General features: G+C 41.2%; 1 protein-coding gene across 2 annotated transcripts in view; it reads left to right on the top strand.

The window, feature by feature from the left end:
- Window positions 1-14,543, top strand: part of CYP20A1 (cytochrome P450 family 20 subfamily A member 1) — a 72,581-nt gene extending 58,038 nt beyond the window's left edge. For both annotated transcript variants that reach the window (XM_077272006.1, XM_077272007.1), the window contains 5 exons: window positions 1,897-2,017; window positions 4,054-4,165; window positions 8,194-8,258; window positions 8,489-8,578; window positions 13,491-14,543. In XM_077272006.1, the coding sequence (XP_077128121.1) occupies window positions 1,897-2,017; window positions 4,054-4,165; window positions 8,194-8,258; window positions 8,489-8,578; window positions 13,491-13,641 (539 nt within the window). In that variant the 3' untranslated portion in view covers window positions 13,642-14,543. The remainder of the gene's footprint in view (window positions 1-1,896; window positions 2,018-4,053; window positions 4,166-8,193; window positions 8,259-8,488; window positions 8,579-13,490) is intronic.
- Window positions 14,544-16,657: the final 2,114 nt, after the last annotated feature.

The following is a 16,657-nucleotide window of genomic DNA, read 5'->3' as shown; positions in this document are numbered from 1 at the left end:
AAAGAGAATGAAGCAAAAAGCAAAACATTGATCATTTCACACAAAACTCCAAAAATGGGCCAGACAAAAGTATTGGCACCCTCAGCCTAATACTTGGTTGCACAACCTTTAGCCAAAGTAACCGACCAACCACTTCCGGTAACCATCAATGAGTTTCTTACAATGCTCTACTGGAATTTTAGACCATTCTTTTTTGGCAAACTGCTCCAGGTCCCTGATATTTGAAGGGTGCCTTCTCCAAACTGCCATTTTTAGACCTCTCCACAGGTGTTCTATGGGATTCAGGTCTGGACTCATTGCTGGCCACCTTAGAAGTCTCCAGTGCTTTCTCTCAAACCATTTTCTAGTGCTTTTTGAAGTGTGTTTTGGGTCATTGTCCTGCTGGAAGACCCATGACCTCTGAGGGAGACCCAGCTTTCTCACACTGGGCCCTACATTATGCTGCAAAATTTGTTGGTAGTCTTCAGACTTCATAATGCCATGCACACTGTCAAGCAGTCCAGTGCCAGAGGCAGCAAAGCAACCCCAAAACATCAGGGAACCTCCGCCATGTTTGACTGTAGGGACCGTGTTCTTTTCTTTGAATGCCTCTTTTTTTTCTCCTGTAAACTCTATGTTGATGCCTTTGCCCAAAAAGCTCTACTTTTGTCTCATCTGACCAGAGAACATTCTTCCAAAACGTTTTAGGCTTTTTCAGGTAAGTTTTGGCAAACTCCAGCCTGGCTTTTTTATGTCTCGGGGTAAGAAGTGGGTCTTCCTGGGTCTCCTACCATACAGTCCCTTTTCATTCAGACGCCGACGGATAGTACGGGTTGACACTGTTGTACCCTCGGACTGCAGGGCAGCTTGAACTTGTTTGGATGTTAGTTGAGGTTCTTTATCAAACATCCGCACAATCTTGCGTTGAAATCTCTTGTCAATTTTTCTCTTCCGTCCACATCTAGGGAGGTTAGCCACAGTGCCATGGGCTTTAAACTACTTGAAGACACTGCGCACGGTAGACACATTCAGGTCTTTCGAGATGGACTTGTAGCCTTTAGATTGCTCATGCTTCCTCACAATTTGGTTTCTCAAGTCCTCAGACAGTTCTTTGGTCTTCTTTCTTTTCTCCATGCTCAATGTGGTACACACAAGGACACAGGACAGAGGTTGAGTCAACTTTAATCCATGTCAACTGGCTGCAAGTGTGATTTAGTTATTGCCAATACCTGTTAGGTGCCACAGGTAAGTTACAGGTGCTGTTAATTACACAAATTAGAGAAGCATCACATGATTTTTTGAACAGTGCCAATACTTTTGTCCACCCCCTTTTTTATGTTTGGTGTGGAATTATATCCAATTTGGCTTTAGGACAATTCTTTTTGTGTTTTTTCATTTAAGACAAATTAAATGAAGATAATAATACCAAAGAATTTGTGTTTGCAATCATTTTCAGGAAGAAACTGAGTATTATCTGACAGAATTGCAAGGGTGTCAATACTTTTGGCCACAACTGTATGTGTGTGTATGTGTATGTGTATGTGTATGTGTGTGTGTGTGTGTGTGTGTGTGTGTGTGTGTATATATATTTTATATATAAACATAAGGATGAATGACCTCGGGGAGATCAAAACATCCAACATCTGTGGATGGATACCATGTTTTGGCATAGGTGGTTTTCCTTTATTGGAGGCTGCCCTTCCCGTGGTTGTTCCTTCCCGGTGAAAGACCTGGCTATTCATTGCTTGCGTTGAGAAACACGTGATTGTGTCTCCACAGCCTATATATATATATATATATATATATATATATATATATATATATATATATATATATATATATATATATATATATATATATATATATATATATATATATATGTATATAAAAAAAATTTACATTTTTGTTCTATTTTAGTGTGCACATGGGCCATATATTTCTTGACGACCGCAGAGGGTGCTCAAGAGAAATTGTACAAGGAGATGACCCAGGTCCTTGGAAAAGGACCTATAACACTGGAGAAGATGGAACAGCTCAGGTTGGTGATTCTTTTTTAGGATGTTTTGCTGACTTCTTATTTTATTATATAGTTCAATGTTTTGGTTTTTTTTTTTTTTTTTTTTTGTATAGAATTTTATTCTATGACATAATAAAGTTGACTAATAGAGAACCGTGTGCACTACTAAAGAAGGTGCCGTAGTAGGATCCCACACCATGAAGTATTACAAAATTAAACTAGGCACTCAACTTAAGGATGAATTTTTTTGACTTTTAATGTAGTCAAGGCAAAACGTTTTGACCTCATCTGGCCTTTATCAATTACAAACTATACAGGAGTGTCAGGGATTCGTACGCTGCCTCTTTCTCCAGGCACGTGCTCACATTCAGGTCCCCTGGCTTGTTTACCATTGGGTTTTTTTCCCCTTTAGAGGCCCCATACTCTTGTGAAAGTGACCATACCGAGACTTGCCTCACTAAAATCCACATGATTCCCACGAATCCCTGACACTCCTGTATAGTTTGTAATTGATAAAGGCCAGATGCAGCTGAAACGTTTTGCCTTGACTACATTAAAAGTCAAAAAAAATTAATCCTTAAGTTGTACCTAGTTTATTTTGTATAATAAAGTTGACGACAATAATATCTTTAAGATGCCGTAATAAAGCTAAACTAATAGGTGCTACTGTCAATGCCTCCTTGACAAGGCAGCTTTACAAGGAAGGAGTGTCTGGCTCATCTGTTAACAGGTGAAATTATAAGATGCCACCATACTCCCCATCAGGATTGTAAAAACTGCTTGGAAACTAGCCTAAACTGAATTAGAAGGTAGTCATGGCTTAATTTCATAGTAAAAGAACACAGATCATACCATTCTCTTTGTTTCTCAGGTCAGTTAAAAAGGTACAGTATATTGGTGGTCATTAAGGGGTAAACCACAGTGCAATAGATCAACAAGTTCCAGGTTCCATATTGCTCTCTGGGACTTATGTGGTATTCACAACATTTGCACCAGTCCCTATTAGTGCTGCAGTGTGTTACCAAATACTGGTTCATCGGGATAGAGGTACTGACCCTCTGCACTATTTCTTCTGGAATACAATATGTGCCACATAGTGCAGATATATAATAAAATATTGGTTTTAGCTACTAAGTTTTATTTATATTTGCATATCAATATATACACTATAGAATAGTATTTAACAGGGAGAAATGCAAGAAAAATTAAAATTACATCTACAGAATGGGAGGAATAGAACTAAGCAACAGCACGTGTTAAAAAGACTTGGGTAAAATAATAGATCACAGGCTGCACATGAGTCAACAGTGTGGTACAGCAGCAAAAAAGGCAAACACCATTCTAGGATGTATTAAGAGAAGCATAGAGTCTAGATCACGTGAAGTAATTATCCCCTCTACTCCTCCTTGGTCAGGGCTCATCTGGAATACTGTGTCCAGTTCTGGGCACCACATTTTAAAAAATACATTGAAAAACTGGAGTAACTTCAGAGAAGAGCTACCAGGATGGTGAGCGGACTGCAAAGTATGTCCTACGAGGAATGGCTAAAGGATCTGGGAATATTTAGCTTGCAAAAAAGAAGGCTTAGATGAGACTTAATAGCTGTCTACACTGTGACATCCCTTCAGATATTTTTAGAGGGATTATCCTTATTCTCATTTGTACATGAAGCAATTAAATGAAACTGAAAGGGAGAAGATACAGATTAGATATTAGAAAAAAATTGACAGTGATGATGATGAATGAGTAGAACAGGCTGCCACAAGAAGTGGCGAGTTCTCCTTCAACGGAAGTCTTCAGAGGCTGGACAGACATCTGTCTGAGATGGTTTAGTGAATCCTGCTTTGAGCAGGTGGTTGGGCATGTCGACCCTAGAGGTCCCTTCTGACTAACATTCTATGATGCTAAGACTACACTCACAGCAGTCTCTGCAAGTTTTACCTCACTTGGTGAAAAAGTAAAACCTGTTTTATAAAATATACTAGAATAGCCTAGACAAGACACTGTTATAATCTTTTCCATATTCTGATCTTTACAATGAATCTCTTCTACTACAGCTATTGTCGGCAGATATTGTGTGAAACAGTGAGAACAGCCAGTCTCACCCCAATCTCTGCCCGTCTGCAAGAACTTGAAGGGAGAATTGACCAACATGTTATTCCTAAAGAGGTAAGGGGCTATTAATAACAGACGTGAACATACCAAATGTTTTATCTGTGCAATGGATATTTAAAGCATAGCTGTCGTTTAACCCCTTAACGACTGCCAGTACACCTTTTCACAGCGGTAGTTAAGGGTACTGTTAAGGGGTAACGGCGCTGTGGAAAAAGTGTACAGCGCCCCCCAGAGTCGGAATTTCAGACAACATGATTCGGTTCGGTTTTTACCGACCCCGGGGTTGCGATCGCCGTTATTAACCATGTAACGGCGACCACAAAAAAATAAGTGCGATTTGCCATTTAATTTCTTTCTCCTCTGATGTGCGATCACAAAGATATAGAAGAAATAAGAGAGAAATAGGGTCCCCAATCCCCCCCCCCTGTACCTCCGATGTCCCTGCCGTCCCCCTGTGCTGTCCTCCAGCTTTTTCTGGGAGAAAATGGCGGGCATATGCACTGTGCGCCCGCCGAGATCTGCCGGCCGGCACCCGGCAACAATAGGGAGATTTTTCCTATTGTTTCATTTTGGTCACTATCACAGTGATCAAAATAAAAAAATAGTAAGTAAACACCCCCGTTATCACCCCCTTAGTTAGGGAAATATAATAAAATAAAGAAAATATATTTATTTCCATTTTCCCATTAGGGTTAGGGTTGGGGCTAGGGTTAGGGTTGGGGCTAAAGTTAGGGTTGGGGCTAAAGTTAGGGTTGGGGCTAAAGTTAGGGTTGGGGCTAAAGTTAGGGTTGGGGCTAAAGTTAGGGTTGGGGCTAAAGTTAGGGTTGGGGCTAAAGTTAGGGTTGGGGCTAAAGTTAGGGTTGGGGCTAAAGTTAGGGTTGGGGCTAAAGTTAGGGTTGGGGCTAAAGTTAGGGTTGGGGCTAAAGTTAGGGTTGGGGCTAAAGTTAGGGTTGGGGCTAAAGTTAGGGTTGGGGCTAAAGTTAGGGTTGGGGCTAAAGTTAGGGTTGGGGCTAAAGTTAGGGTTGGGGCTAAAGTTAGGGTTGGGGCTAAAGTTAGGGTTGGGGCTAAAGTTAGGGTTGGGGCTAAAGTTAGGGTTGGGGCTAAAGTTAGGGTTGGGGCTAAAGTTAGGGTTGGGGCTAAAGTTAGGGTTGGGGCTAAAGTTAGGGTTGGGGCTAAAGTTAGGGTTGGGGCTAAAGTTAGGGTTGGGGCTAAAGTTAGGGTTGGGGCTAAAGTTAGGGTTGGGGCTAAAGTTAGGGTTGGGGCTAAAGTTAGGGTTGGGGCTAAAGTTAGGGTTGGGGCTAAAGTTAGGGTTGGGGCTAAAGTTAGGGTTGGGGCTAAAGTTAGGGTTGGGGCTAAAGTTAGGGTTGGGGCTAAAGTTAGGGTTGGGGCTAAAGTTAGGGTTGGGGCTAAAGTTAGGGTTGGGGCTAAAGTTAGGGTTGGGGCTAAAGTTAGGGTTGGGGCTAAAGTTAGGGTTGGGGCTAAAGTTAGGGTTGGGGCTAAAGTTAGGGTTGGGGCTAAAGTTAGGGTTGGGGCTAAAGTTAGGGTTGGGGCTAAAGTTAGGGTTGGGGCTAAAGTTAGGGTTGGGGCTAAAGTTAGGGTTGGGGCTAAAGTTAGGGTTGGGGCTAAAGTTAGGGTTGGGGCTAAAGTTAGGGTTGGGGCTAAAGTTAGGGTTGGGGCTAAAGTTAGGGTTGGGGCTAAAGTTAGGGTTGGGGCTAAAGTTAGGGTTGGGGCTAAAGTTAGGGTTGGGGCTAAAGTTAGGGTTGGGGCTAAAGTTAGGGTTGGGGCTAAAGTTAGGGTTGGGGCTAAAGTTAGGGTTGGGGCTAAAGTTAGGGTTGGGGCTAAAGTTAGGGTTGGGGCTAAAGTTAGGGTTGGGGCTAAAGTTAGGGTTGGGGCTAAAGTTAGGGTTGGGGCTAAAGTTAGGGTTGGGGCTAAAGTTAGGGTTGGGGCTAAAGTTAGGGTTAGGGTTGGGATTAGGGTTGGTTTGGGATTAGGTGTTGGGATTAGGGTTAGAGTGTGTTGGGGTTAGGGTTGGGATTAGGCGTATGTTGGGGTTAGAGTTGGGATTAGGGTTTATCACAGTGATCAAAATAAAAAAAATAGTAAACACCCCCTTTATCACCCCCTTAGTTAGGGAAAAATAAAATCTATCTGCGCTAGCAATGACGAACCCGGAAACGCTGCAGCCTGCGTCCCAGGGTCCGTCACTCAAAGACAGCACATTGCTAGCGCACGCCCATTGTGGGCGTGCGCTAGCGATGCGTCCGACATAGGACTTAACGGCAGCGTTAAAGGACTGCTTTACACCACTTAGTCCGTCTAACGGACTGCCTACAACACAATGTGAACCCAGCCTAAAGCACTTGGGGGTTCAAAGTTCTCACTACACATCTAGATAAGTTCCTTAAGGGGTCTAGTTTCCAAAATGGTGTTAGTTTTATCAGGGGCTCTCCAAACGAGACATGGCGTCCGATCTCAATTCCAGCCAATTCTGCATTGAAAAAGTCAAACGGCACTCCTTCTCTTCCAAGCTCTGCCGTGCGCCCAAACAGTGGTTTACCCCCACATGTAGGGTATCTGCATATTCAGGAGAAATTGCACAACAAATTTTGTGGTTCATTTTCTCTTTTTACACTTGTGAAAATAAAAAAATTGGTTCTGAAGTAAAATATTTGTAAAAAAAAAAAAGTTATGTTAATTTTTTCCTTCCACATTGCTCCAGTTCCTGTGAAGGGTTAATAAACTTCTTGAATGTGGTTTTGAGCACCTTGAGGGGTGCAGTTTTTAGAATGGTGTTAATTTTGGGTATTTTCTGCCATGTACACCCCTCAAAGTGACTTTAAATGTGAGATGGTCCCTAAAAAAAAAAAAGTAATGGTTTTGTAAATTTTGTTGTAAAAATGAGAAATCTCTGGTCAACTTTTAACCCTTATAACTTCCTAACAAAAAAAAAAAATGTGTTTCCAAAATTGTGCTGATGTGAAGAAGACATGTGGGAAATGTTATTTATTAAGTATTTTGTGTGACATATCTCTCTGATTTAAGGGCATAAAAATGAAGTCTGAAAATTGCAAAATTTAAAATTTTTTCGACATATTTCCATTTTTTTCATAAATAAACGCAAGTAATATCGAAGAAATTTTACCAAGAACATAAAGTACAATATGTTACGAAAAAAAGTCTCAGAATCAGTTGGATCCGTTGAAGCGTTCCAGAGTTATAACCTCATAAATTGATAGTGGTCAGAATTGTAAAAATTGGCCTGCTCATTAAGTACCAAATTGACTATTACTAAGGGGTTAAGTTTTATGATTCTTCAGATTTTGTATTAGTCTATGCCTGATGAAGGGACCAGAGTAGTCTCGAAAGTTTGCAATTTGTTACCATCTTTTCAGTTAGCCATTAAAAGGTATCAACCACTGAGGACTCTGAATTCTAAATATTTCATAAATAAATAATGCACATGAAAATAAGAGAATAAAAAGATATATTTTATACTTATTTTCATGTATATTATTGATTTATGAAATAAAAATTAAAACGGAGTCTGTTACACCTTGAACACAAATTAATCAAAGTACAGTCATGTATGGGACTTGGCCCCCAATAAAAAGCTTACCGTATTAATCCTTGTCTTTAGTGCCCCTAAACAGTCAGTGTGTACATGCACCCAGGAGGATTTTGTTCAGGCAGCGCTTACTTTAGGCAAAAGTGCTGTCAATCAAGTTACACGGGTCAGGTGATGCCCTGAGATCTGGGACATGCCATGGGTGCACTGAACACCCTAATTTGTATATTGGCAAACTGCATCTTCTAGACACTAAAGACAAGGATTAATATACTAAAGGTATGGTGTTTATAGAGGCCAAGCCCAATGTATGTGTACCTGTGTACCAGATTTATGCCTTACATATTGTGGAGCATGGAAGTTTGCTTAGAAAATCAGTTTGTTGTGTAAAATAAACATGCGCTGTAGCCTCAAATATTTCTTACTGCTCGGCTATATTCATGACATTCGTGATTAAAAATGTAAGCCAAATGAGTTGTTCTATCCTGTTCCTAAGCTGTAACTAATTTGTTTCCAGACCCTTGTGTTATATGCGCTTGGTGTGGTTCTCCAGGATGGCACAGCCTGGCCATCGGCCTACAGGTAGGTGTTATGTCTGTAATGTACTGAATCTTTATCTGGAGCGTTGATATTTCTACTTGTATTGTATATAATAGACTATACAAGACTCTGGCGTTCAGAAGTATTCATCTAGTTGGCTTAGTAGTTGTAGACTTTGGTGCTTGTTCTGTACAACGTATATTTTGTTTTTCCTATAATATATCTGCCTCATTTTGGAAAAAAAATCTGCTAAATGTTCTGTTTATTCTCAGATTCAATCCAGAACGGTTTGATGGAGAAACGGCTAAGCAGAACTTAACATTATTAGGCTTTTCTGGAAGTCAAGAGTGCCCTGAACTTAGGTAAATGCCTCTTGGTTAGTGATCCGAATAATCTGAGAATGGAGTGTTTTTAAATATTTTAGAACAAGCAAAGATTCGTTCCTACGGGTAGAGAATATCACAAATCTACTACTTTTCAGTTTGTGCAAAATGGGATTACTGTTAAATGGACAGAAAACCTAAGAATGAAGGGTAAGGGTAGACAGAAAAATGTCCATTGTGGACAATGTCTGTCATGGCCCCCTGCTGTTTTAGCCATATTATTGGTTCAACTGCGTGAAGGTGGAGAAAGATGCATAAAGCAGGGAATGCGGCTTCACAGATGGACGAAGGGAAGAGCAATTGGACACTTTGGAAATGGTAAACCTAAGGCTAGGTTCACATTGCGTTAGGGCAATCCGTTTAGCGCTAGCGGATTGCGCTAACGCAATGTTTTTGTAGGGGCCGCGTTTAGGGGTCGCGCTAACGTCCCCGCTCTCGCAGATCCCCGATCTGCGAGAGCGGGGAACTGACCTCAGGCGCGCCGCGGACACGTCACAAAAGAACGGCACATCGCTAGCGCGAGCCGAAAAAGGCACGCGCTAGCGATGCGCTACAGGCGAAATTGAAATTGCTGTCAATGGGTGCGCTAACGGACCCATTGCATGGCGTTAATTGCGACATTTTCGCCGTGCAACGCTGTCCGTTAGCGTGCACACATTAACGCAATGTGAACCTAGCCTAAAGTGGTGAACCCCTTTTATTTAGGCCACAACACTTCTCCAGACAGATGTCATGGTGACATCTTGGATCTGACAAGATTCAAATTTGCCAAATCCACTGGAATTTCCTGGGAAATTGAATTTACAAAGCATTGACTTTCTGCTATGAATGCCTTGACATGAGACCCTCACCGCATAATAGAAGATGATGTAAAAAGAAAAAAACAATATTGCCCTCACCGATCACCTCCACTCCTCACTGTCCTCAGTATGGGCCTCTGTACATTTTCTTACCACTACCATGCTTTTTAACCCCAGGCTTTTTCATGCTAGGCTGGGACTTCTGGCCACGACTAGGCCCAACAGCCCATTGGCCTAGTGGCTGGAAGTCCCTGTCTAGACTGCAATCAGGGGTTTCCAACGTTCATGTGTAGAGACGTCTTGGATCTGACTGCAGCTGGAAATTCTGGCATGGCCTACAAAGGCTTGGGGTTTCTGCATGCAGAGGCGGTAAGAAGAGACAAGACTGTATGGGGGAGTGAGTGCAGTGGATGTGAGCAGTGAGGGGAGTATTAGATTTTTTTATTTAACCTTTTGCTGTTTTCTCTATGGCTCAACAAAATGGCAGCCTCCATCTTGCTGAATTCTCCCCAACTCTTGATCTCCCTAGTGTGATAAAGAATTTAATTGTCATTGTTACTAAAATGCCCCAAAATGTAAGTTACATATTCCAAGAATCCAAAGTACCGTATAGATCTTTTCACGTCCCATAGAAATTGAAAATAAAAACAAACCTATTTTTAAAAAACTCACTGTATACTGCAGGCACACTTGTATAATGCATTGTATATCAAATGAATGCCATCCATGGTTTCCCTAACCCAGCAGCAGTAATTCTTCCCTCAATTTATCTCATACTGTTTTGTTAATATTTCCACTGAAAGCGCCACTCCAGTGTTTGTTGTTGTTTTTTTTTCTTCATTACAGTGCCAGTAATATAAGTTCCCTGCCCCTCCTCTCCTACTCACCAGTTGCATCTTCATTGCTATTGACCGCACTCGGGTTGTCTCCTGCCAGATCACTCCAGTGTTTGTTGGACGATCCTGAAGTCACAGCTCAATGTAAATGTGAGAGCGAGCCTCTCATAGACTTACATTGAGAGCTTGTGACCATAATACCACTCTGGTGGTGAAATACAGTGTGCACCCAACTGATTAAATTGAGCACATCAATACCATATTTAGGAAAATAGTATCCTTCAATGTGGTACTAGGGAAGATGGCAAATTACATTCTTTGTCCATTTTCTCTATATAGTGACAACAAATCTAAAATCCTTTCTATTTTGTTTCCCAAAACGCAGAATAGTTCATAACACGTGAATGTTTTGTCCTTTAAAAGGTTAACTGGATTATGAAATTAGGAAGTCTTTTTTCATAGATACAGCATAACTCCTGTCCATAGGCTACAGCTTATGGGTTTTGTTTTTGTTCTTCCACCGCTCCCCAGTAGGGTCATATTTCTGTTTTGGGGATTTTTGTTCTGCCACTACTGATTTGTAAAGTTCTGTGGAACATATAAAGAAGGTATAATAATATAGCCATGGAGGCAGACACTTTCTGGATTTCCATACCTATTCGTGCACAATAGTGTACATTTCCATGGTCTCTAATGGCTCCGCAGAGGGGACAATAGATAGCAGTCATCTGCACCATAAACGGAGATGAGGACATGCATAATTCTTTATACACATTGTTCAGTATAAAGTATAAAGAAGTCTGCAGGAGTTGGCACATAATTTAGATGCAGCCGAGCTAGTAAATACGCTGTGGATTGAAGACAACGCTTACGTGTTTTATGTTTGTGAGTTTGCGTTCAGCTGTTCCACTAGAATAACCGGCTTTATCTGTAGTAATATATTCGTTCTGCAGCGAGGTGCCCATCGCTTGGTGGATGAATGACTCTCTGCAGGCGCCTTGATAGATGATCTGCTGCAGTTTTCATCAGATATAATGCACAGGCCTGTAGGACGCATCCATCTTCTCATATTTTATAGCTTTGTGCTCTTGTAAAGTTATGAGTGTTGCAGAGCGGTCAGGGCTTATCTGTGCGGTGTCTGACACTTCCCCATAGGAATAACCTGTTACCTATAATGCATGTTTGCACCTGTGATCTATTTCTATGTGAATGCTCTTCAGACATTACACGCTGCTCATCCCCAGCTCTCACCTAAATGGTCATCGTTCAGTAGACTTAAATGCCTGATTTCCCATGTCACTGTCTTGGATTCTTGATATACTAAAGGATGGAGAGCAATTTATCAGTTTGTGTGATTTGTAGAAAATGAAATATTTTGTGATGCCTTAAATTGCCTGAGCTCTAAGGGTTAGATCAAACACTTTGTGCTGTGGATGTGGGGTGCAGTTTTTGCCCTTAAAATTTGCAGCAAATTATAGTATAAAACCCCCTTCATATCTAGTGAAGAAATCTGCAAGGAAAGTCCACAGGATATGGGAGATTAATGTCTGATCATTGGGACCCAACGATCACTAGAAAAGGGGGTTACGGACTTCCCCCGTTTTTACTTGCTGCAAAGCCTCATTAAAGAGGAGTTTTAAGAGGAGCGGTTATTGAGGGTGCACAGTGCCGCTATATTACATGTCAAGGACTAAGAGACATTATGGAGCCTTTTCCTCAACTATCAATGAGCCCCATAGACACTGATGGGAATCTGTGAGCAGTATACCCCCCAACTATTTGTGTATGTAACTCTTTCAAAGACAAGTCCATTAATACCTTTACATTACCAGTACTATGCTCCATTACTAAAAATCAGCTTTTCTTATATAGCACCATTAATTCTTTGTCCCAACACGTCCGACTATCAACCACATTCGGATCCTTCAGACGGAACGTGAAAACCCATCTCTTCAGGAAAGCCAACAGCCTGCACTGACCCCGCTGCCTCCTCACCACTACCGGAGCTACTGCCTCACCAACACCGGAACTGCTGCAACCCCCAACCTACTGTTTCCTTCCCCACCATCCTGTAGAATGTAAGCCCACAAGGGCAGGGTCCTCGGCCCTCTGTATCAGTCTGTCATTGTTAGTTTGCTTACTGTGATATCTGTAATTTGTATGTAACCCCTTCTCATGTACAGCACCATGGAATCAATGGTGCTATATAAATAAGTAATAATAATAATTCCACAGCACTTTAGAGACCTTATAATTACTGTCCCCGTTTGGGCTCACAACCCAAATTTCCTATCTTTGGATCTTTAGCATGTGGGAGAAAAACTGCGTTCCAGGAGGAAGTCCACGCAAACATGGGGAGACTTGAAGCCAGGACCCCAGTGCTGCAAAGCAACAGTGCTATCCACTGCGCCACCATGATGCCCTGAAGGACTATGGTAGATCTGAAGCCTCTATCACACTGACTCCATTTTCCACCAGCTCTGGCTCAACCTGCTGAGCTGACAGCCTCTTTGTTATGTGACTTCAGGCAGATGTGGCTTCCAGTCAAGCAGGAGGAGGTGGCAATGTGCAGGGAATAGAGCTGGAGTGACGATGGCTTCAGATCTTCAATAGCTCTTCAGCCTCGTTTGCATATCAAAACGATGATTTCTCAGTAGCTGAAGAACAGTCTGGCCATGTTTAGGTATTACTGGACTTGTCTTTGAAAGAGCTACATGCACAAATAGTTTGGTGTTAAATCCTGCTGGCCGGTCCCTTTTACATGAAGTAGTGGGACTTTTTCCACAACCACAAGTCCCTCTTTACTGCAAGGGCTGCCATGAGAGGTGCCCACCATTCTAATGATGAGCGGGGGCACTCAGAAATCAGACATTTACCACTTCTCTTGCAGATAGGTAATACATTTTATTCTAAATGGGTTTTTGGTACAATATAGAACAACCCTACAAAAGGTTTCATTGTAGCACCAGGTACACAGCGCCACTAAGAATCCATTGCATTCATCTGAATAGGGTAGTTTTGGAACAAGCAAATTGTTTTCTACAAGGCCAATTCTGGAACAAATCTGCAATATGTAAAAGCCAAATATCTGTTTCAAAGCGCTAAATGAAATGACTAACATGCAAAATATAAAAAAGTTGTCAAAGAAATAGATTAGATCCCGAATGAATGCACAAATCCAATGTGTTCTGTTAATGTCATGGCTGTTTTATCCATTACGTGATGCATTTAGTCTTCTCTCTCTCTCTGCCTTAGGTTTGCCTACATGGTTGCAACCGTACTCCTAAGTGTTCTGGTCAGGAAGCTGCACTTACTGCCTGTGAAAGGGCAGGTTATGGAGACCAAGTATGAACTTGTGACTTCTCCAAAAGAAGAGGCTTGGATCAGTTTGTCAAAAAGGAACTGAAATCTCCAGACACGTCCTGTGTATTCCTTTTTCAGCTAAAGACACAGTTTTCTTTTTTCCTTTTTTTTTTTGTATGATCCCTGTTTCAACAATCTGATATTTGTCCTTTAAACCACATGACAGTCAAGTGTACCAGGATAATTAGACCAAATGCCTTGGCAGATTGCGTTAGAAAGTAGTGTAGTTTTTCTAACTTGATAAAAACATACCTTTTAAAGTTGGTAAAGCTGCTACTGTCTAAAAAAAAAAAAATCACTTCAAGCTGTAAAAAATAAAAAAAAGTGAATATGTATATTTTCTTAAATGGGACTGGATCGTAAAAGAAGGAGCTATGATTGGAAGACATTTGGTTGTAATAAGCCCTCATATTCAGTATTACTACGTTAAACTGTGTCCTGTATGCCACGTATCAGCACAAGCCGCAGTAGCTACACTGCAGGCGTAGAAATTCGACCATCTTGTTGTGTTTTCCCGGACTACGTCTTTTATACATACGTAGGGCTAATGGTTTCTTGAATGTCCTCTTTGCTGCAGTTTTAAATATTTGTCTTTAACAATGATTACATACCTTCTGTGCCTTTTCTGAAGAATTTGTTGCCTTTGGAAACTTCACTGCCATGTAAATGTGTTTTTAACTGCAAAGCAAATGGTAGTGAAAAATTACATATAAATACATCTCACTGTAAAGGTTTTTCTTGTCTGATACTTTTGGTCCTGAATGTGCAGAAACGTTAGCGTTTTTTAAATTTTTATGAAAGAAAATTGTTGGTGTTTCTAAAAGAAGCATTATACACCACCTTCTTCTTATGACACCACATTTTGCACGTCTGAGCTGTTAAATATGCATCGTATGCAGTGTCAGTTTCATCCATATTAAAAACAACCTAATTTGTGTCCTGTGAGTTTAGTGGTTACATTTTCTTTCTATCAAACAAAAGGTGCGGCAATCACTCTACTGCTCTCTAGCAAAAATTATTGAAATCAAGGTATTACATGTGTTTGATATTAGTGAAAATTGTGAAGACTGTATATAACGGCTTGTTATACTGTGGGGAAAACAAGTATTTGATGGAAAATCAGCAGTATAAGTTTTCCCACATGCAAAGAATGGAGCGGTCTGTAATTTTATCGTAGGTGCTCTTCAACTGTGAGACACAGAATCAAAAAAAATCCAGAAAATCATTGTATGATTTTTGCACACTTATTTCATGCAATAAAATGCACATTAATTATTTTTAATACAACATAAAAACAGAACTTAATACTTGCTGCAGAAACCTTTTGTTTGCAGTTAGAGGTCAGATGTTTCCTGTAGTTTTTGACCAAGTTTGCACACACTGCAGCAGGGATTTTGGCCCACTCCTCCATACAGATCTTCTGATCTTTCAGTTTCAGGGCTGTCACTGGGCAACAATGAGTTTCAGCTCCCTCCAAAGATGTTCTATTGGGTTCATTTCTGGAGACGGAGCCACTCCTTAGTTGCCCTGGCTCTGTGTTTCGGGTCATTGTCATGCTGGAAGACCCAGGCATGACCCATCTTCAGCGTGCTTACTCGGGAAAGGAGTTTTTTGGCCAGAATCTGATGGTGCACGACCCCATCCATCTTCCCTTCAGTTCGGTGCAGTTGTCCTGCCCCCTTTGCAGAATAGCACCCCCAAAGTATGATTTTTTTTTTTTTTTTTTATTCCCTACCATGCTTCATGGTTGGAACTGTGGAGGAAGAAGAATAGCAAGTACAACCCCAAGAACAAACACGGTGAGTGGAGTTGATACCAAAAAGTTCTCTTTTGGTCTCCTTACCATATGACCTTTTCCCATGTCTCCTATGGATCATCTAGATGGTCATTGACGAACTTCATATGGGCCTGGCCATGTGCTGGTGTGAGCAGGGGGTCCTTGCGTGCCCTGCATTATTTTAATCCATGACTGTGTTAGTGTCTTACTAAAGGTAATGTTTGAGACTGATCCCAGCTCTTTTTAGGTAATTGACCAGGTCTTCCCGTGTATTTCTTGGCTGATTCCTGACCTTTCTCGGAATCATCTTTACCCCCAAGAGGCTTGATCTTGTATAAAGCCCTAAGCCAAGGAACATTGATCGTCATCTTGTGCTTCTTCAGTTTTTTTAATAATTGTGCCCAGTCTTTGCCTTTTCAGCCTTATGCAGTTCTACAATTTTGTCCCTGGTGTCCTTAGAGAGCTCTTTGGTCTTGGTCGAGATGTTGGAGCTTGATTGGCCTGTCCATACACATTTACATAAACCTTCCCACCTGCTTATTTTCCCCCAGTCTCCATCCCCATCTTCTTTGACAGCTCTTGCCTCATAAGGCTAGAGAAGGGTGGAGATATATGAAAACAAAGCAGATGCAAAGGTGTATGTAAATGACTGACCCTGCTGTGAAGCACAGAGTTCCTGTACTTTGTTTTGAACAATTATTTATTGCTCACAGTCTCTTTTTAAAAAGAAAAAAAAAACTTGGCACCGTATAAACAAGTAGGTGTGGAGTCCACAGCAGCCCAATAAATTGGCATAATTGTAATAAAAATCAATACTAACTCATAGCTGGCAAATATATCAGTTTCTGGCTAACACAAATCCAAAATGCGTGTCAAATTTATTCAGACGTCTTCCTCTTTGGTACATCTTAATCCAGCAGGCTTCTCTTGGTAAGGCTAGTATATAAAATTCCAGTAATGCCTCCACAATCTGTTTGCATAGCAGATGCAGATAAAGTCTCTTGCTGTGGCTTGTAAGGATTTGCGCTACACCAAAAATCCTCAAAGTGCTCAGGTGGGGCACCTAAGATGACTGACAGCGCTTGTCTAAACCTGAGCAGTAATGAGTTAAAGGGAGGCTACCACTTTTTACAGCATGCTTTTGTTACAGGGTTACACCAGCCTCTTTTAGATGACTGTCTTGGGCCACTTTGACACGTAGACCCATTCAAGTGAATTCGTCTGTACACATGTCAGTATGTTTCCATGTGCCATGGAAAATTACGCTAACATGTCCGTTTTA

The sequence above is a fragment of the Ranitomeya variabilis genome, chromosome 7 (assembly GCF_051348905.1).
Source record: "Ranitomeya variabilis isolate aRanVar5 chromosome 7, aRanVar5.hap1, whole genome shotgun sequence".
Taxonomy (NCBI): domain Eukaryota; kingdom Metazoa; phylum Chordata; class Amphibia; order Anura; family Dendrobatidae; genus Ranitomeya; species Ranitomeya variabilis.
Note: the sequence above shows the minus strand (reverse complement) of the source record. Positions and strands in the feature narration are given on the sequence as shown.